This window comes from Dendrobates tinctorius, unplaced genomic scaffold (assembly GCF_039654945.1).
Source record: "Dendrobates tinctorius isolate UK_male_01 unplaced genomic scaffold, ASM3965494v1 ptg000163l, whole genome shotgun sequence".
Taxonomy (NCBI): Eukaryota; Metazoa; Chordata; class Amphibia; order Anura; family Dendrobatidae; genus Dendrobates; species Dendrobates tinctorius.
The window spans coordinates 9,567,805-9,589,298 of NW_027361830.1; the positions used below are offsets into that span (position 1 = coordinate 9,567,805).

The following is a 21,494-nucleotide window of genomic DNA, read 5'->3' on the forward strand; positions in this document are numbered from 1 at the left end:
TCTATATCTCTGAGGCCGTAGGAGGAATTTTTTTTTTTTTCTCTCAATGGAGATAAAGCAATTGTCTGATCGTGTGGAGCAGCTCGCTGCGGAAGTGCCGGGAATTTCCGCCTACCTTGCTCGTTCGCATGCTGTTGAACCAAAGATCCCTACACCTGATGTATTTTTTGGGGATCGATCTAAATTTTTGAGTTTCAAAAATAATTGTAAATTATTTTTTGCCTTGAAGCCTAACTCGTCAGGGAGCTCTGCGCAGCAGGTTAAAATTGTCATCTCTTTGCTGTGTGGCGATCCCCAGGATTGGGCATTTTCTTTGAAACCAGATGATCCTATTCTGACTAATGTGAACGCATTCTTTCAAGCTTTGGGGTTGTTGTATGACGAACCTAATGCTATTGATCAGGCTGAAAAGACCCTGTTGGCATTGAACCAGGGTCGAGATTCTGCAGAGTTGTACTGTCAAAAGTTCCGAAAGTGGGCGGTCCTTACTACCTGGAATGATAATGCCTTGGCTGCTCTCTTTCGGAAGGGTTTGTCAGAAGCCGTAAAAGATACAATGGTGGGATTTCCTGTTCCCTCTGGTCTGGACGATTCTATGTCATTAGCCATTCAGGTTGATCGGCGTTTACGTGAACGCAGGATTGCACGAGAGGTGTTGCCACCGGTTGAACAGACGTCTGACCCTATGCAATGTGATAGAGTTTTGTCTAAGGCGCAACGTCAGGAGTTCAGAAGGCGTAATAAGCTGTGTTTTTTCTGTGGAGATGCCTCGCATATTATTTCTGTTTGTCCTAAACGAGAGAAACGCTTTGCACACACGTTTTCTGTTGGTGGTGTTCAACCTAAGTTTCTTCTGGCAATTACTCTGATCTGTCCACCAAGGCTTTTGTGGATTCGGGAGCAGCGCTAAACCTAATGGACTTGGATTTTGCTAAACATTGTGGATTTCCGATGACACCTCTGCAGATGCCTATCCCTTTGAGGGGGATTGATTCTACTCCTTTGGCTTAAAATAAACCTCAGTTTTGGACCCAGGTGGTCATGCGGGTCGCCCCAGACCATCAAGAAAATTGCAGATTTTTGGTGTTGCATGGTCTGCATGATGCCGTTGTTCTGGGGTTTCCCTGGTTGCAAATTCATAATCCAGTTTTGGATTGAAAATCTGTGTCTGTGGTGAGTTGGGGTTGTCGGTGTGCCTTTAGTGAGGCTCCGTTTTTTTCCACCTCTCCTCAGTCGCATGATGTTCCTGACTATTTGGCGGACTTTTATGATGTATTTAGTGAGAATGAGTCTGCATCCTTGCCTCCTCATAGGAGTTATGACTGTGCAATTGAACTAAGCCCGGGGTGTAAATTTCCCAAGGGTCGGCTCTTCAATTTATCTGTACCCGAGCACGAGGCTATGCGGTCCTATATTAAGGAGGCGTTGGAGAAGGGTCATATTAGACCATCCTCTTCACCCTTAGGTGCCGTTTTTTTTTTGTGGCCAAAAAGGATGGTTCTTTAAGGCCTTGTATTGATTATCGTGCCCTCAATAAAATTACTGTTAAATATCAGTATCCGTTATCCCTGATTTCGGATCTATTCTCTAGAGTTAGAGGTGCTTGCTGGTTTACCAAGCTTGACCTCAGGGGCGCGTATAATCTTATCCGCATTAAGCAGGGGGATGAATGGAAGACGGCGTTTAATACTCCGGAGGGACATTTTGAGTACCTGGTGATGCCTTTTGGGCTCACTAATGCCCCTTCTGTCTTCCAGTGCTTCATGAACGATATTTTCCGAGACTTTGTCGATAAATTTTTGATTATCTATCTGGATGATATTTTGATCTTCTCCAAGGATTGGGATTCTCATGTGGAACATATTCGGACTGTGTTCCGGATCTTGAGGGAGAATTCCCTGTATGTCAAAGGATCGAAATGCCTTTTTGGAGTACAGAGGATTTCATTTTTGGGATTTATTTTGTCTCCGTCAACTATTGAAATGGACCCGGCCAAGGTACAGGCCATTTATGATTGGGTTCAGCCCACTTCTTTGAAGGCCCTCCAGAAGTTTTTGGGTTTTGCTAATTTTTATCGGAAATTTATAGCAAAATTTTCTAGTATTGCCAAGCCATTGACTGATCTGACTAAGAAGGGTGCTGATGTGTTGAATTGGTCTCCGGAGGCTGTTGCTTCCTTTCAGGAGCTGAAGTGAAGATTTACCTCCTCCCCGATTTTGCGGCAACCTGATGTCTCACTCCCGTTCCAAGTAGAGGTGGATGCTTCTGAGATTGGTGCAGGAGCTGTTTTGTCCCAAAAGGATCCTGTAACATCTAAAATGAATCCCTGTGCTTTCTTTTCCCGAAAGTTCTCTCCATCTGAACGTAACTATGATGTGGGGAATCGGGAACTGTTGGCCATGAAATGGGCATTTGAGCAGTGGAGACATTGGTTGGAGGGAGCTAAACATCAAGTTGTGGTCCTCACTGACCACAAGAATTTGATTTACCTAGAGTCGGCTAAACGCTTGAACCCTAGACAGGCTAGGTGGGCCTTGTTTTTTACACGTTTTGATTTTGTGGTCTCTTTTCTTCCTGGAACTAAGAATGTCAAGGCAGACGCCCTCTCTAGGAGTTTCTTTGCTGATTCTCCTGTGGTGACCAAGCCTGCTACCATCTTAGGCAAAAGGGTAGTTCTTTCTGCCATCTCGCCCGATTTGAGACTTGCTCTGCAAGAGTTCCAGGAGGACAAACCTGAGCGTTGTCCCAGTGGAAAGTTGTATGTTCCTGACCAGTGGAAGAAGAGAGTGATGTCTGAAGTTCATTGCTTTGCATTGGCTGGTCATCCAGGTATTTTTGGTACTAGAGATCTGGTGAGTCGCTCTTTTTGGTGGCCCACCTTGTCTCATGATGTCAGGAATTTTGTGCAGTCCTGTGGGACTTGCTCCCGGTCTAAATCTTGTTCTCGCTCTAGTGGGTTGTTGATGCCTTTGCCGGTCCTCAGGAGGCCATGGACCCATATTTCTTTTTTTAAACCAGTTATTTTTATTTAGGTTTCAAAAGATTTTAAACAATAAACAGTGGATATCAATATACATGTAACAATTCACATATCTTGTAGTAATACAATCAAAGCCATCCCCCCCCCCTCCCCCAATACTCCTTATGCCGGGTATACTTGAGAGTCTTAGCAATCATATCACCGCCATCCAGGCGGACCATATTTTTTCGAAAGTTCTTTCACCATGCCTTCGCCTGTAAATGCTTTCCTCTAAATGCATTACCGTACGTGTCTGAGCAATAAATTCCCTCCTAGTGGGGGGTTCCGAATCCTTCCATTTTCGTGCTATTAGTTTGCGTGCCACATACAGCAACCTCGCTATTGCCACTTTGTAATGTTCTGAGACAGGTATCCCATCCACCTCCCCCAAAACACACAGCACTGGATTCCTGTCGAGCGTACATGCATAAGCTCTCTCAATTTTGTTGATAACGACCAGCCAGTATGCCACCAGCCACGGACACGACCATAGCATGTGTAACAGTCCGGCCTGGTCTGTGCCACATCTAGGGTAGCTAGAGTCTCCCCTCAAGCCCGCCTTGAATAGGACCAGCGGTGTTTTGTATGTTCTATGTATTACATATAATTGGGAGAGCCGTGCCTGCTCGCTTAGAGAGATCTTCGGGACATATTCAAGAATAGCCTCCCATTGTTCTGTTGTGAGGGTACCCACCTCCCTCTCCCATTTACTCTTTGCAGTGAGGTGATTGTCCCCCAGATAGGAGTGTAGTAGATCATGATATATGCTCGATATAACTCCCCTCGTCCCTCCCTTCATACACACAAAGTCTAGTACAATGTCGCCCTGAACCGTCATGGCTCCCAATCTACACTGTGCCCTCCAAGCATGTCGAAGCATATAGTATTGAAACCCCCATACCGAAGGCAAATCAAATTCCTCTCTCAATGTCTCAAAGGTCTTCAGGTCCGTTCCACTCTGCAGCTGGCACACATATCTCCTTTCGCCTTCCAATTGCCCATTTGACGCAGTTTATTAAGTTCCGGCAGATGTTCATTGTCCCACACCGGTGAGTACCTAGTCAGCTCATCCACCCCTCTGATCCTTTTAATGGTGTCCCATACCTTCTGAATCATGCCTATGGTAGGATATGGTGCTCCCAGTTTCTTAAAGGTACCATCCTCTAGACCCTGGATAAGTGGGCGTCTCCCCGTCACATGTACCAGCACCCGGTGAGCTGCTCCTCCACAATCGAGCTCTCTCCATCCCCTGACATGCTGGCCCTGTACTGCCAAGAAATAGACCCATGGATTTCGTGCTGCCAGTCCTCCCTCTTCCTTTCCTTTTTGCAGAGTTCCAAATTTAATCCGTGCCTGCTTCTTGCCCCATATCAAGGATCTGAAGATAGAATCAATGCCCCGAAACCGTTTTTTTGGTAGCCATATCGGCGAATTGTGCAAAACGTACATTAGTTGTGGCATAAGGACCATCTTAATCAGGTTAGTTCTACCCGTTACCGTTAAAGCCAATTTGCACCATGCACCTATTTTCCCTTTGAAATTCTCTAGCAGAGGAACCAAATTCAGACCCGTGAATCGGGACAGTGGAAGAGCTACCCATATCCCTAGGTATTTAAACTGTGAAACTAGCTGGAGTTGTTTCCCCCTCTCATCTATCTCCTCCGCTTCTATTGCTCTATCCACAGCCATGACATAAGACTTGTGCCAATTTATCTCCAGTCCCGAAATGCTCCCAAATTGTTTAATTACATCCATCGCGCACCCCAGTGTCTCTCCTGCACTTTCCAAAAACAACAGGATGTCGTCGGCATACAATGATATTTTTTCTTCCAGCTTCCCAAATTTAAATCCGACCACTCCCCTCTCAGCTCTGATCTTGGCCGCCAGGGGCTCCACTGCCACCGCGAACAATAGCGGGGACATAAGACACCCCTGCCTTGTGCCCCTATGCAAGTCAAACATCCCGGACTGTTCTCCATTCACCTTAACTACCGCCTTTGGGGATGAGTACAATAACTTCACCCAGGCCATGAACGCGAGGCCGAATCCCATCAGTTCCATGATTTTCCATAAGTATTGCCATTCCACGCTATCAAATGCTTTCCTAGCGTCCAATGACATCACTATTCTCCTGCCACCATTATCAGCAGGCAGTTGCATATTAAGAAATAATCTTCTTAAGTTAACAGCCGTGGAGCGGTTAGGCATAAAGCCCGACTGGTCCTCGTGTATAATGGTATGTGCAACCCCGGTGAGCCGGGTGGCCAGGATCTTAGCGAGTATTTTGACATCCGTTGTCAACAACGAAATGGGCCTGTACGACTCCGCATCCATGGGATCTTTTCCCTCCTTCGGCAGAACTACTATCACTGCTTCCTCCATTGATCTCGGCAGTGCCCCCGTCACTAAAGCCTCATCAAACACAGATTTCAATTTCGGAGCCAGCAGTTCCACTAACTCCCTGTACACCTCCCCAGGTAGACCATCAGCTCCCGGTGATTTGTTATTGGGCATAGACAATATTGCACATTCCACCTCCTCCACATTCACAGGTTCTTCCAACCTCAACCTATCTTCCTGAGACAATTTAGGTAGTGAAATGCCTTCCAAAAATTTCTCCACATCCCCCTCTGTGTCCCGTGCTCTCGAAGTGTACAGTGCCATGTAATATGCCTTGAAGACCTCCAGTATGTCCTTTGTGTCTGTCAGAGTCGCCCCTGTTTGATCTCTCAGTTTATACACCCTGGAAGACTCCCTTTGTGCCGCAGATATCACCGCCAACAAGTGACCTACTCTCTCTCCTTCAAAGAATTGGGCTTGCTGAAATGCCCTTTTCCTCTCAGCTTGCATCATGTGCAGTTTATCAACTGCCTCCTGAGCCAATTTTAGTCTATTGTGAGCTTCACTCGTTGGCGCCAAAATCATGTCTGCCTCCGCTCTTGTCAGGTCATCCTTTATTTGTTGATCTGCCAATTTAGTTTTGGTCTTACACCTCGCAAATGGACCCATATTTCAATGGATTTCATCTCTGATATGCCGGTCTCTCAAAGAATGACTGTTATTTGGGTGATTTGTGATAGGTTCTCTAAGATGGTTCATCTTGTACCACTCCCTAAGTTGCCATCTTCCTCTGAGTTGGTGCCCCTGTTTTTGCAACAGGTGGTTCGCTTACACGGGATTCCTGAGAACATTGTATCTGACAGAGGAGTTCAGTTTGTGTCTAGATTTTGGAGGACCTTCTGTTCCAAGCTGGGAATTCAGTTGTCCTTCTCCTCTGCTTTTCACCCTCAGACCAATGGGCAGACAGAGAGAACAAACCAGACCTTGGAGTCGTATTTGAGATGTTTTATTTCCGCTGATCAGGATGATTGGGTTTCATTTTTGCCCTTGGCCGAATTTGCTTTAAATAATAGAGCTAGTTATGCCACTTTGATGTCACCTTTTTTTTGTAACTTTGGGTTTCATCCTCGATTTTCTTCAGGGCAGGTGGAGCCTTCTGCCTGCCCAGGTGTTGACACTGTGGTGGAGAGAATGCACCAGATCTGGGACCAAGTGGTGGATAAGTTATCTCTCTCCCAGGAAAAGGCCCAGCGGTTTTCCAATCGACATAGGACCATTGGTCCCCAGTTTAAGATTGGTGATATGGTGTGGTTATCATCAAAAAATATTGCTATGAAGGTGGCTTCTCCTAAGTTTAAACCTAGATTTATTGGACCTAACAAGATTTTGGAGATTATTAATCCGGTCTCTTTTCGTTTGGCTCTTCCTGTCACATTTAAAATCCATAATGTGTTCCATAAGTCCTTGTTGAAGAGGTTTGTTGAACCAGTTGTTCCTGGGGTGGCACCTCCAGACCCTGTATTGGTTGAAGGTAGCATGGAATATGAGGTAGAGAAAATACTGGATTCCCGTTTGGCTAGACGGAGACTCCAGTATTTGGTTAAGTGGAAGGGTTATGGTCAGGAGGATAATTCCTGGGTCTCTGCCTCTGATATTCATGCCAAAAGATTGGTGCGTGCCTTTCATCGGGCTCACCCTGATCGCCCTGGTGGCGTGGTTGAGGGTTCGGTGACCCCCTCCTCAAGGGGGAGGTACTGTTGTGAGTTCATTTTCCCCTTCGTCACTGAGGTCTGGTGAACTCCCTATTCTGGTAAAGGAAGGTAATGAGCCTGATTATCAGGCACTTGAGCCTAATGAGGATGACTGGCTGAGTGGAGTCACGGACTGGATATAAGGCTGCCGACGCCCTTCTGCCCTGCGGGTGATTTCTCTGTGGACTTCTAGGACACCAGTCTGATTCCTGCTCTTCTAAAGCTAAGTTTTCTGCTTTGCCTGTTAGCTTTTGTGTTTTGTTTTTGTTTTCCTTGCTTTTCTGGATTCTGCCATTCCCTGCTGGGGTGAGCTGAATCTCCTTTTGCCGGTTGCTCTGTCTTCAGAATATTCCTGAGTACTGACATAGCTTTTTTGAAGCCTAGCGTCTTCAGGGCCTTTTTCACTGTCAGTTTGTTGGCTCTTATTTTCATTGGGTTTTTCACGGATTGCAGACAGCAGCCTTCCTGTCCTTTCCTATCTAGTTAGCTTGGGCCCCGTCTTTGCTCAGTCTATCTTTCTGTCTGTGTTAGTGTTTTCATCTTGCTTCACCGTCATTATATGTTGGGGGCTTCCTATTGCTTTGGGGTCTGCTCTGGGGCAGTTTAGATTTCCCCTTTCTTTCTTTAGGCCTATTTAATTCTCCGGCTGTGATCGAGGGGTCTAGGGCATCGTAGGAACCCCCCACGGCTACTGTTAGTTGTTGTGGATAGGATCAGGGGTCTGCAATCCGATAGCTGCCAACCTCTTTGGTTTTCTTGACTTAGCTAGCATTTCTGTTTTTGCCTCCTACGGTGACTCAATCATAACAGCACCCATATTCATGAGCTTAATGAGCGTTACCACGTGACGTGTGACCGCGCGCTCATACAGGAAGAAGATGTCGGCGCTGGACCATCGGAGCTGCAGCAGGATGAGGTGAGTATGATGATGGATAGACAGTCACAGCAGCCTGCTGTCAGCAAGCAAGGCGTATGAGTCACACTCACAACACATGCAGCAGGAGCAGCCGAGCAGGGACCACGCCACAGACTCAGGTGCGCCGGGTTCAGAATGGGCGGTGTGGTATATTGCTCTCGGAGGCGGGACATCAGCCGGCCTTATTGCGAACTTGCGCCATTACCCTGGGCTCAGAAGCAGAGGCGGCCGCGGAAATTGCTGCTCAGCGGGACAGAAAAAAAAGCGGAAAAGACGCATCGGCTAAAACTGGATCAGTGACACCAAGTGGAATTATCTATTACACAGCCCCAAACATATCTTTTTCAAAGCTTGCAAAGAGAAAGGTTGGTGATGAGCACAGACAATTTCAGGAAAAGTGGGAAGTGCAATATTTCTTCGTTGAGCACAGGGGCATCCCGACGTGTCTTATTTGCACAAAGTTGCAGTGCACAAAGAATACAATTTGAAACGTCATTACATAACTAGACTGTTAATACAGACATCTGAATCTGAATAATAATAATTACATTTCTCTAGTCAGCAGCTATATGTGGTTTCTTCAGTCTTCTATATCTGCTGTATTATTATCATTTTCATTTTATTTATTACTGATTGATTTATTTTTTTTCTTATGATTTTGTTAGTTTATTTTTTAACACAAAATAAGATGAAAAAAATAAAGACATCTGATAACATTGGAATGTTTTTGTGAGAGCTTTTCTTGTGGAAAACCTGATGCAGCCCAGCCTCACCCAGATTCTACCTCCAGCGGCCCCCGGGTAAATTGAGTTTGAGACCCCTGATCTACACGAATGCCCTAACTGAGTTACTACGGAATGGCGGATAGTTATATTTCTAGTACTATTACTTCATGTATGATTTTTGATAAGATATTTTCATATTGGTTGGCTAATGCGGTTGTATCTATTGCCCCCCCCCCCATTCCGCCTGACTATCTTACTTTGATGGGACTATTTTATATAAGTACATGGATTTCCTTTCCTCGGGAAGGGAATGGATATTATGACACTTTATGGGAGGGTGACAGGGGCGTCCAATGCTGGGGCGTCAGTGTTATACTCCCTGGTCCGGGAACCTGGTTACCCTATGGGTCTAGTAAAAACTGGGTGATCGGACCGAATCTAGAGATACTCTTTTTTGAGATAAGGGGATTGGGGGAATCAGACTTTGACATGCATTGCATTTACCACGTTTATTATTGGTGGTTCGTATTGAGGAGTGGAAAAGATAGAGACCTTTCTTATGCCTATGCTTCAGTTCGGAGAAGTTCATAGGCATCTCTTGTTTTGTTTTCATGACCACTATTGGTTAATAATCTATAGTTTGATTGTTACTCTAGAAAAAAACCAGCATTGCATCTATATTTCATTGTCTGAGGATGGTCTGTATGTGATGGAGTTGAACATTCTAGGAGTGAATATTACCCTGTGTATAGATTTTATATGGAGTCTATATGGCATCACTTAAACTTCTTTCATGGAACATCAGGGGGCTGGGGAGTGCTAAGAAGCAAAATATGGTGTTTTCACAGATACGTAAAACCCAAGCGCAGATGATATGCCTTCAGGAAACTCACTTGACATCAGATACTATATCAAGAACGAACAAGCCCTGGATACAATGGCAGAAACGCGCCACACATACGATCTATTCCAGGGGGGTAACGGTTATGGTGCATAGATCCTTGAGATGGTCTGTCCAGAGGATTAAAAAAGACCCAGAGGGTAGATTTATTTTTATATATGCATTCGTAGACATGATGCCTTATGTGTTAATTAATATCTACAATCCCCCACCGGCCAAATTGGAGGTACTCCAACAAGCTGCAATTTTTGTGTCACAATACCCTGATGCTAAAATGATGTGTGTGGGTGATTTCAATATGTTTCTTAATACTTATCTGGATAGAATGAGAGCTGGGGGCTCTGGATCTGATAGCCACAACACCACATCGTTAGATGCTTTTGTAAAGGAGATGGGTTGGATTGATTTATGGAGACAGGAACACCCTCTTAAGAAAGAATTCTCCTGTTACACCCCGGCTGTTCGTTGTCTGTCCAGGATTGATCACGCATTTGGGAATAATACTGCACTATCAGACCTGCGTATGATTGAATATCTTCCCAGGGCACTATCAGATCATGCCCCGCTAGTGATGTGCATTTATCTAGATGGCTCTTACAGATTCAAGAGATTTAGTATACACCCATTTTGGTTATCCCTTATAGGGGAAAAAGATAGAATAACGGACCAATTGGATGTTTTCATAACAGACCACACTGATTTCCCGGATAGATTGGTGATGTGGGACACACTTAAGGCATATTTAAGGGGATGTGTTAAGTCTACGATTTCATATATTAAAAGAGAATCCCATGTTAGGGAACAAAGACTAGCTGATGAGTGTAAGTCCATGGAAACTGAATATATTAATAACCCATCCGATAATACTTTACACAGATGGCTCGAGAAGGGGAGGGAGTACCTGATACATCTGCAGGAAAAAGCCCAGAGGAGACTCTTTTTCACTAAACAAACCTATTTTGAGTTGGGTAACCAATCAAGTAAATTTCTAGCATACATTGTCCAACAAAATCAAATATCCCCATCTATATTACCAAGTAATACAAGGGAGGAAACCCCATTACTCAGATCTGACCAAATTGAAAACAGATTTGAAGAGTATTTTAGAGAGCTGTACACCTCCCAACTAAATTATACTGCAGAAGAAATTGCTGAATATTTGGGTTAGATAGTTTCCTAGACTGTCTTGTGAAGAACAGGCATTCCTAGACAAGGAGATCACTCTGGAGGAAATTCAGGAGGCGGTCATGTCTCTTTCTAATGGGAAAACTCCGGGACCTGATGGTATGCCTATAGAATTATATAAAAGATACCTAGACCAGCTTGGGCCAATTCTAATGAAAACTCTTTCGGAGGCACTTGACAAACGCTTGCTTCCTCAAAACCTGATAAGCCTACTGAGGAGTGTGGTTCTTATCGTCCTATATCCTTACTTAACTCTGATTATAAAATTCTCACAAAATTAATAGCCAATAGACTCAAAAAGGTAATATTGAGTATCATACATGAGGACCAATCCGGCTTCCGGCCGGGAAGATCCACCTCCTCTAATATTAGAAGAGTGCAGGTTCTGATACAGATAAGCCATAAATACAAAAGACCCTGGGCGATAGCTTCTTTAGATACTGCTAAGGCCTTTGACTCATTGGAGTGGAAATTTTTGCACCGGGTACTCCTAAGATTTGGTTTCACTGATGAGTTTTGTGGATGGATTGAATTACTTTATCGTATGCCGAGAGCGAATATTCTGGTAAATGGCATTTTGTCAGAGTATTTTGATCTGGGTAGAGGAACTAGACAGGGATGCCCGTTATCTTCAATGCTCTTTGCTCTGGCAATTGAGCCAATTGCACTTAGAATTAGACAGGATCTTTTGGTTGAGGGAATTAACATTAATTCTAAGGTAGACAACGTCGGATTGTATGCTGATGATGTGGTGCTTTTCCTAGGAGAAATTGAGCGATCCCTTCCCAGAGCAATTGATCTGATTAATAGTTTTGGAGAATTGTCAGGCCTCAAAATTAATTGGAGTAAATCTGTAGTTATGCCACTGCTTGATAATATAACCGTAGATACGCTATCCGAGCTACAGGTAGTTTCCAAATTTAAATACTTAGGCATCATAATCAATCAAAACCCAATTAATGACCTTAGAGACAATATATACCATCTGGAGGATATGATGAGGAAGAAGTTTGAGATATGGTCCCGATTCCCCCTCTCTGTGGCAGGTAGGATTGGATTAATCAAAATGATAATTCTCCCAAAGTGTTTATATATGCTGCAACATACATCACTTCGGATCCCTAAGGGTTTCTTTGGAAGGCTGCATAGCCTGATGGCAATGTTTATATGGGGCTCATCTAGACCTAAACTAAGCATTAGCTCCCTACAGAGACCTTAGCAACAGGGTGGATACGTAGTACCTGACCTTTTCTTATATTATCTAGCTGGTCAGCTGCGTTACCTAAGGTGTTGGTTAATTCAGGATAGACTCAGTAATGCAGAATTTCATCTTATGTATTTTTTGGAGGGACATACGCCATGGGCAATACTAGAAGGTTTATACAGACCATCTCAGGGCTTGCTGTTCGCACATGATTTAGCAATACAGGTCTGGCGAGAGAGTAAGCATATTGTACAGTTTACTGATCAAGTTGGGGAGACTCGAATATGGGATAATCCTGAATTTCCACATCTTCAGCGTTTGCAAGATCCAAATTTCTGGAAGCAATATGGAGTAGTGTTGCTTAATCAGATTTTTGAGAACCAAATCTTATTATCATTTGACCAATTCATATGAAATTTGAGATTCCCCATAGGGATTTTTATAGATAACTGCAGCTAAGACACGCCATACAGTATCAATTCCCGCTCCCTAGAAGGCGAATTTCTAGATACCCATTGATAGGAGTGTTATCAACTCAGGGGCCCACAGGTGTGATATCCTCCCTGTATACTTTCCTGTTAAATTCCAGGATTGCGTCTACTCAACTAGCTGTAGAGGGTAAGTGGAAGCATTTAATCCCCACTATTACAGATGATCAATGGGATGATGCAATGGAGGCGCATATAGTGGTATCTCCAGCTGCAAACAATAAATTAATTCAATTGTATATACTTCATCAATCCTATTTAACCCCAAGTAGATTATATAAATTTGGCAGAAGAGCAACTGATGAATGTCACAGGTGTGGGGATGGAGGTGCAGATTTCTGGCATCTTATTTGGAATTGTAGAATTATAAAGAGATATTGGAATGATGTAATAGCTACTTTGGAACGGATAATTGGAATACCGATTGAATGTTGCCCAGAGCTCTGTATTTTGGGTGTAGTGGATGAGGAAGGATGGGCGCATTATGATAAAATATTTCTCCGGGAAGTTCTCTTTATGGCCAGAAAGGCGATAGCATTGAGATGGATGGGGGGGGGAATTTCCTTCAATTCGGCAGTGGAAAAAGTTAGTGAACAATGTGATTCCTTACGAAAATATATTATATAGGCATAGAGGATGCCCCAAAAAATTTCACAGGATTTGGGAAAAATGGTGCGACTCGCCCTTGACGCATCTGGCTCCTGATGTTATAACCTCATCAATCTCGCGGTATAGCCCCTAAAAAACACCTTCTATGTATGGAAGTGATGTCAAGAATGATCTCAAGAATGAATGTCAATTACAGCAAGAATAAATAAAGGCTTAAATTCTGATAAAGAACCTGTTGTTTTAATGATGCAATGCTTTGTAGGAATGTTGTACTTTGTTTGTAGTGCTTATTCACTCTATTATTGAAGGTATGGTTTTATATCCACATTGGATGATAACGATATGATGATCTGTAATTTATACTGCAATGTCATATGCTTGTTGTATTAATCTGTGGAATCTTTCAATAAAAAGAGTTTAAAAATAAAAACTAAAAATATTTTAGGTCATGTTGAGCAAAAAAATTGAAAGAAAAAAAATATTTATATAGATTGTTTATTGAATAAGTTGCTAAATTCCACATATTGTTTTCAAAGCCACTCTTCGATCTCCACCCTTAGTAGAATATTTTAAGTACTATAGTTGCAAAAATGGCACAAGAGGGACTAGTGTTAAAGGAGTTCTCGGAGACTGAGATAAAATGGCATCCCTGATATAATTCGAACTGCAGATTATCCTAGTTACATGTCAGTGCAGACTGAATACATACAGCATCTGAGACGTGAATGCCAACTAACAATAGCTGTATCACACATACCTCGGTCGGCAGCCGGTAGCAGGGCAGTCAAATGTGAAGAAATATAGCTCTTCGTCACAGAGCACGAAGTGAGTTATCTCCAACTTCATCCTACTCTGCGTTTCTTTCCTATTTGGGCACATTCAGTGTCTGTGCACCGCTAGAAAACTGACAGGAGGATGATGAAGCTGGAGATCTCTTCACTGAGCATGGGGTGGATAAAAACACATTTCTTTACATATCGCAGCCATGCTACTGGCCGCCAAGGGGGCATGTGTAATACAGCTCTTGTCAGCTGAGACACAGGTCTTGAGAGCTGTATGTTTTCAGCTTCCAGCCCATACTGACACGCGACTAGGACAGGCTGTAGTCTGAATTATATCTGGTACTCTATTTTATTACATTCTTGGAGATCCCTTTTAAATACTAATTTGAAGGGGTATTTTCAAGTTGTCTTTTGAGCAGTTTAAAGCAGTGCAATCTCCTTACATTCTCCTTCCTGGTTTCTAACATTGCGGTCTCTCATCCTAGAGTGAGAGCTCTGGTGAATAGAACTGTAGTATTAGTATAGCTACAAAGCCCAGCTCAAATTCTACTATAAGATAATTAGCTATCAGTGGCTTATTCTGAATCTGCATTATCACAATATTTACGCATAGAAATAACAGGGCATTTGAACAAACACAGAGGTCCAGTCAAGTGGGCAAGGAGATCAGAGAGCCATGATTTGCAAGCCTGCTATGAAAGCTGCCGGTCGGGTTATTTTATAACTTTCAATTCAGAAAATGAAAGAGAGAGAAGGGAGGTCATCATCTAAGTGTTGTATTGAAATCAGTAGGCTGTAGAGAGCTGACTGGTATGTTAGGTGTTAACCCCGCTCAATGTAAGTATTATGCACGCTCAGCCAGGCCCTAGAGACAGTTCTCCATGGAAACCAGCTGTACACTATGTAATAGTGCTACTCACTTGGGAGCAATATGAGGTATCACAGGGAACCATTGCTATTTAAAAGTCCATCTGGTTTGTTGCAGTCCTCATAAAACACATCACAGGAAACTCAAAAACAGCCCTTGTCTGGCTCAAAGTACAGCAAAAAGTCCATACAATAGTGCTGGTTAGCCTGTATGGCTTACAGTCCAGCTTCTTAGTCCTTTAGCAAAGTCACTTAATGCAGGAGATCTGCACACCTCCATACATACAGCCATGTGTCAAACAGGTCTCAATTACTAAGTGAACCACACCAAGGGGTGGAGATATTGTGAACAGCCATCTTACAACTATAAAAGATAAAGTCTCTTCTTAAAGGAGAATGACAGCAGATGGAAAAAATGTCATTTGAAAAGCTTGCTTACTTTCCTGCTGTCTAACTTATTAACGCAATGTAAGAACTTGAGAACACCCTTTTAAAGTTGTGGTCTGAAGGCAAAGCATGTTTCCCTATCTATTTAGTCACATAGCGTAAGCTATTTTCTAATATACTTGCTTTAAAAATTCCTTACCATTCCCTAACTACACTAACTACTTTTGTATTTTTTCTCTACTTTCGGTCTGATGACGATTCGTTTGAGTATCCCCAAACCATGCTGAGATACTCAAGCAAAGCGTCATCAGAGCATGGCTCAGATGCTGCGGTCATTGTCACAGCCCCTGCCCCTTCCTTGAAATGAAGAGTCATCAGTGATTCTTATTTCAAAGGCTGTGCTGTCCCTGAGTGTCTCCTCCTTTGTGTAGTGTCACCTCCAGTGCCTTGTGGGTTGAGTGCCGCACTCGATATGTTGTCTGCTTAGCTCAGTAGTAATAAGCTGGCAGTAAAGCGGTGTCACTATGCTAGACAGAGACCAGTGATGTCACCTGTGGGGGGGGAGCTAGTCCTCCTGCACAATGGGTATGGTGGCACTGGCTTATTACTATTCATCTCTACAGACAACAGACCGGACTCTGCGCTCATCACACAGAGCACTGAAGGAGACTCTGCACAAAGGAGGAAACACTCAGGGTCAGAGCAGGGACCAGGCCCTGAAACGAGGGCTGTGACAATGACCGCAAGCCCTGCCCCTGATGATGCGTCGTTTCAGGGAGGGGCAGGGGCTGTGACATTGACTGCAGTCTGATCATGCATTGTTTGAGCATGCACTGGGGATACTCAAACAAATCATCATGAGACAGGAAATAGAGAAAAAAAGGGCAAACATAAAGAGCATAGTTAGGGTATGGTAGGGAATTTTTAAGGCAAGTATACTAGAAAATAGCTTAGATTATGGGACTAAATAGATAAGGAAATATATACCAGGGTCCTTTTTCCCCCATGCTACTTATAACTTTTTAGAAAAGAATATTCTACTCATGTGCATCAACAAGTCTGCAGACACCATCTCTGGAGACCATCTCATTATGTCTTGCTTAGACATCACATAGGGGTGTTTTAACCAAATCATATCTGTATCAAAGTCTATGGTTATATGGTTAATACCTAAATGAGATCAGAGTGCAAGACTGCGAAAGTCCAAAGCCTAGAACCATAGTCCTATGCAGCAGCATGCATTTCATTGGCTCTGGGCAAACATTAGCCCAATGCAGAGAGGGGCAGAAATGTGTCAATACCCTTCATCATCTACAAGAAGCGGTGCTATGCAGACTTGCCTTCATCTTGAATGTCTTCATTGCTGTTATACAACTTCCCTGATTTTTTCTGCCTTGTATTTTATTTCGTATGTCAGTGCAGTCTCTAGGCTTATAAGTTGCAAGTGAGAAGATCTATGGGAAACTATATCTTCTAAACCATAACACCCAATAGGATTATTTATTTCCAATGAATCTAGTACATTCTAGATGAGTTGTAATAAGACCACCAATAACCCCCCATCATGACTGTGTAAATATAATTAACATTATTTCCAATGCAGTTACAAGTCATAGTGTTCAATCTTTTGTTTTCACATTGTTGTAATTTTAGTCATTCAATAATTATTCTTTTATTTTTGGGGTTTTCTTAGTGAAGTTTTAATTAACATACACATATTGTATTTCCCTACAACATGCACATAATCTCTTCTGACTATAACTTTCTGTTTATAAATGATGTTTTGTATAAAACATGTTCCATCTCCCACTACACTGCTGTGGAGGTGAGGGAAGTGATGGCCGGTAACTAACTACATCTATTTGGCCACTTATTAGTGTCAGGGGGATAGTACAATATAGCTGTCATAGCATTGCACAGGCAGCTTTTGGGCTACATCAGCTGCCTCCGCTTAATACAAATTTTCCTTAATGTTGTGTTAGGTGTTCTTTATAGTCACAGCTTTTTTCGGGACTGGAAATATAGCGTCAATTAACAGGTAATGTAAAAAAAATAAATAAAACTAAATATGGACAGGAATGAAACTCTGTTTAGAATCCATTATTGGTCTAAAGTAGTGTCAGATACCAACAGTATGAGATAAAAGAGAGGAGCCTATTGATTCTTTACCAGTACTGCAGGCGTTATTGCAACCTTTTTATCTTGTTATTATACAGTATAATTACTGGACTGTCAGAAATACTTAGTGCAGATCTTTCCATGCTTTGTGTTTATAGCCAAGATACAGGTTTCTGTTCATCCACAAGAATATGTTCTGTAGGAACTTTCCTGTGAGTTAGAATTGCTATATGTGTACTCATGGGACAAGGTGAATCATTCTTATACTATAATACCAATTGCACTGTATAGGCTCTGTTCTCCATTGGATGGAATTTTTTTTCCACATCATTACATCATACAACTGATCCAACAGAATGCAGTGGCTTCCATTATAACGTAAATGTAAACTTGCCTTAGATAACAGTTCAAACTGTTAATTAAGTACATCTAAAGAGATTCTTTGTTAATCTGATTAAAATGGTCACTGTCATATATTTCAAGCTGCAACGCATCCTAATCACGTGTCAGAACAGGTTGTAGCCTGAAGGAACACTGCTGAACAAATGTTTCTCAACTGTCAGAGGAGCAGCATTGTAGAAATGACGTGGAAGTGCAATAAGGACTGCGCTTGCTTCTGGTAGAGTAAAGGGTTCTTTATTCAGCCAACGCGTTTCCTGAGCCTGCTGGCTCACTTCATCAGGGCAGATTACATTGGAAGACAGTGAAACATACTTATAGACAAAAAAGGCGCCAATACAGGGTCAAACAGAATCAGCAAAGGTCAAAAAAAAACCAAAAAAAAAAAAAACCAAACAATGAAACTTTATTACAAGCATAAAAAACACAACAATAAGAGTATATATAGAACAGAAAAAATAAAAATATGTAAAAGTACAAAAAATTAAAATATAAAACAGAGTGCTATGGATCACGGGGTTAAAACATGGCTATAGTTAAAAAAGGTGAGTCCTCAAGGGGTATTAGAACCTGGCTCATAAAATGCAAATGGAAGGTATTAGTCCACTAGACCATAAAGCTTGACTGTGGTGGTGTGAAGAATAAATTGAGGGGTTGTTTGTCACTTTATTTAGAAAAAAAAAAAACAATATAAGCAAAGGTCAAAAATGGTAAAGAATAAAAACAATGAAATTTAATCACAAACATAGAAAACACAACAATAAGAGTCTATATAGAAAAGAAAAAATAAAATTATGTAAAAGTACAAAAAATATGAAACAGAGTGCTAAGGATCACGAGGTTGAAACATGGCTATAGTTAAAAAAGGTGAGTCCTCAAGGGGTATTAGAACCTGGCTCATGAAGTGCAAGTGCAGACTCTAAAGTGCAAATGTAAGGTATTAGTCCACTAGACCATTAAGCTTGACTGTGGTGGTGTGAAGAATAAATCTTTTCCCCCTCTTCTATCAAAGAAACGATTTGGATTTCTGGATCACGGAGTGAACTACTTATACGATGGACTACTTGCTAGAGATGGGGTGCACCTTACGAAGACTGGAAAGCATGTATTTGGAAGTCGCCTTGCTACACTTGTAAGGAGAGCTTTAAACTAGAACAACATGGGAAGGGAAGCAAAAGACCAGAAAAAGCCATACACCTGACAAATGCTATTGAGAACTCTGCTATTAGAAGTGGAAAGGAAGAACAAAGACGAAAGAATCTAATTAATAAAAATATTGGAGAAAGAGAAACCAATCACAAACTAAAATGTTTCTATACTAATGCACAAAGCATGGGCAACAAACAAGGAGAATTGGAACTACTAACACAGGAACAGAAATATGATGTAATTGGAATCACTGAAACTTGGTGGGACAATACACATGATTGGAATACAAGACTAGAAGGATACAACTTATTTGCAAGAAACAGACTTGATAAACGAGGAGGGGGTGTCGCATTGTATGTTCGAAACGCGTATATCTGCACAGAGATTGAAAAAATGTTTATAAAATGGAAAGAGGGAGGCATATCTAAAGAAGAATATAATGCTGTCTGCAGAACCTGCAGGGCACAAATCAGATTATCTAAAGCTGAAAATGAACTGAGGCTTGCAAGAGATGTCAAAAGCAATAATAAAGGATTTTGGGGATATGTCAAAAGTAAAAGAAAAGTCAAAGATGCTATAGGATTTTTACAGGATGAAAATGATGAAATGGTAAGACAGGATGTTGAGAAGGCTGAACTTTTAAATTCCTATTTTGCATCTGTTTTCTCTCAGAAAGGAAATGCAACATCAACTGTTATTCACTGTCCTATTAAGGGAATAGAAGAATCCAGGATATCTATAAACAGAAAGATAGTGAGGAAACACTTAGCTAACCTAAATGAATTCAAGTCTCCAGGTCCAGATGAATTACACCCCAGAGTACTGAAGGAGATAGCAGAAGAAATTTTTGAACCCCTCTCCATAATCTTTGAAAATTCTTGGAGAACAGGAGAAGTGCCAGAAGACTGGAGAAGAGCAAATGTTGTTCCTATCTTCAAAAAGGGGAAGAAGGTGGACCCAGGCAACTATAGGCCGGTGAGTCTGACTTCTATACCAGGAAAGATCTTTGAACAAATTATTAAACAACATGTATGTCAATACCTGGATAAGAATGAAGTGATTAAACAGAGTCAGCATGGGTTTCTAACTAATAAGTCATGTCAGACTAACTTAATTTCCTTCTATGATGGTATCACTGATTGGGTGGATCAAGGAAATGCTGTAGATATAGTATATCTTGACTTCAGCAAAGCATTTGACAAAGTCTCTCATACAATCCTTATTGAAAAAATGACTAAGTATGGAATGGACAAGGCAACTGTTAGGTGGATTCATAACTGGCTTAGTGATCGGACCCAAAGAGTGGTCGTAAATGGCTGCACATCCAGTTGGAAGAATGTCTCAAGTGGGGTACCACAGGGCTCTGTCCTGGGCCCTGTATTGTTCAACATCTTTATCAACGATTTAGATGAAGGAATTGAGGGTAAACTGATTAAATTTGCTGATGACACAAAGCTAGGAGGGATAGCTAATACTAGAGAAGAGAGAGAGAGGATTCAAAAAGATTTAAATAAACTGGAGAAGTGGGCAGCAACTAACAGAATGGTTTTTAACAGGGAGAAATGCAAAGTACTACATCTGGGCAATAAAAATGAAAAAAGCATATATAGAATGGGAGGAATAGGGCTAAGTGACAGCACATGTGAAAAAGACTTGGGTATACTAATAGATCACAGACTGAATATGAGTCAACAGTGTGATGCAGCAGCAAAAAAGGCAAATGCAATTCTAGGATGTATTAACAGAAGCATACAGTCTAGATCACGTGAAGTCATTATTTCCCTCTACTCCTCTTTGGTCAGACCTCATCTGGAATATTGTGTCCAGTTTTGGGCACCACATTTTAAAAAAGACATCAACAAACTGGAGCAAGTTCAGAAAAGAGCGACCAGAATGGTGACCGGTCTGCAAACCCTGTCTTATGAGGAAAGGTTGCAGGATTTGGGAATGTTTAGTTTGCAAAAGAGAAGACTGAGAGGAGACTTAATAGCTGTCTACAAATATCTAAAGGGCTGTCACATTGTAGAAGGATCAACTTTATTCTCATTTGCACAAGGAAAGACTAGAAGCAATGGGATGAAACTGAATGGGAAGAGACACAGATTAGATATTAGAAAAAACTTTTTGACAGTTAGAGTGATCAATGAGTGGAACAGGCTGCCACGAGAAGTGGTGAGTTCTCCTTCAATGGAAGTCTTCAAACAGAGGCTGGACAGACATCTGACTGGGATGATTTAGCGAATCCTGCTTTGAGCAGGGGGTTGGACCAGATGGCCCAGGAGGTCCCTTCCAACTCTACGATTCTATGATTCCTTGCTCAAAAATATCCCTCCCAATTGGTTCATTCTACTTTTAACAATGTTTTTAAAAATTTTAATCAGCAAACTCTTTTAAGTGAGAGATCTAAAGAAAAGGATGCACATGATAACTATCAGGCCAACTTCATCACTACTTATAACTCCCAACATAAAGAGATAAAAAATATGTTAGGTGACCTCTGGTATATTATCAAAAAAGATCCAATACTCAATAAAGTTCTGCCTGATAGACCTACTGTCACTTTTAGGAAGGCCAGATCACTAAAAAACTATCTGGCCCCTAGCAGATTGACCCAGTGTACTCCTGATAACTGCACTGGCTTGACACCAGGCATT

The 21,494-nt window shown here is 42.0% G+C and overlaps 1 protein-coding gene across 2 annotated transcripts in view; it reads left to right on the forward strand.

Moving 5' to 3' along the window:
* PIGN (phosphatidylinositol glycan anchor biosynthesis class N) overlaps positions 1-21,494 on the forward strand; it is a 509,674-nt gene that overhangs the window by 389,333 nt on the left and 98,847 nt on the right. For both annotated transcript variants that reach the window (XM_073550192.1, XM_073550191.1), the window contains exon 24: positions 17,157-17,212. In XM_073550192.1, coding sequence (XP_073406293.1) covers positions 17,157-17,212 — 56 coding nt within the window. The remainder of the gene's footprint in view (positions 1-17,156; positions 17,213-21,494) is intronic.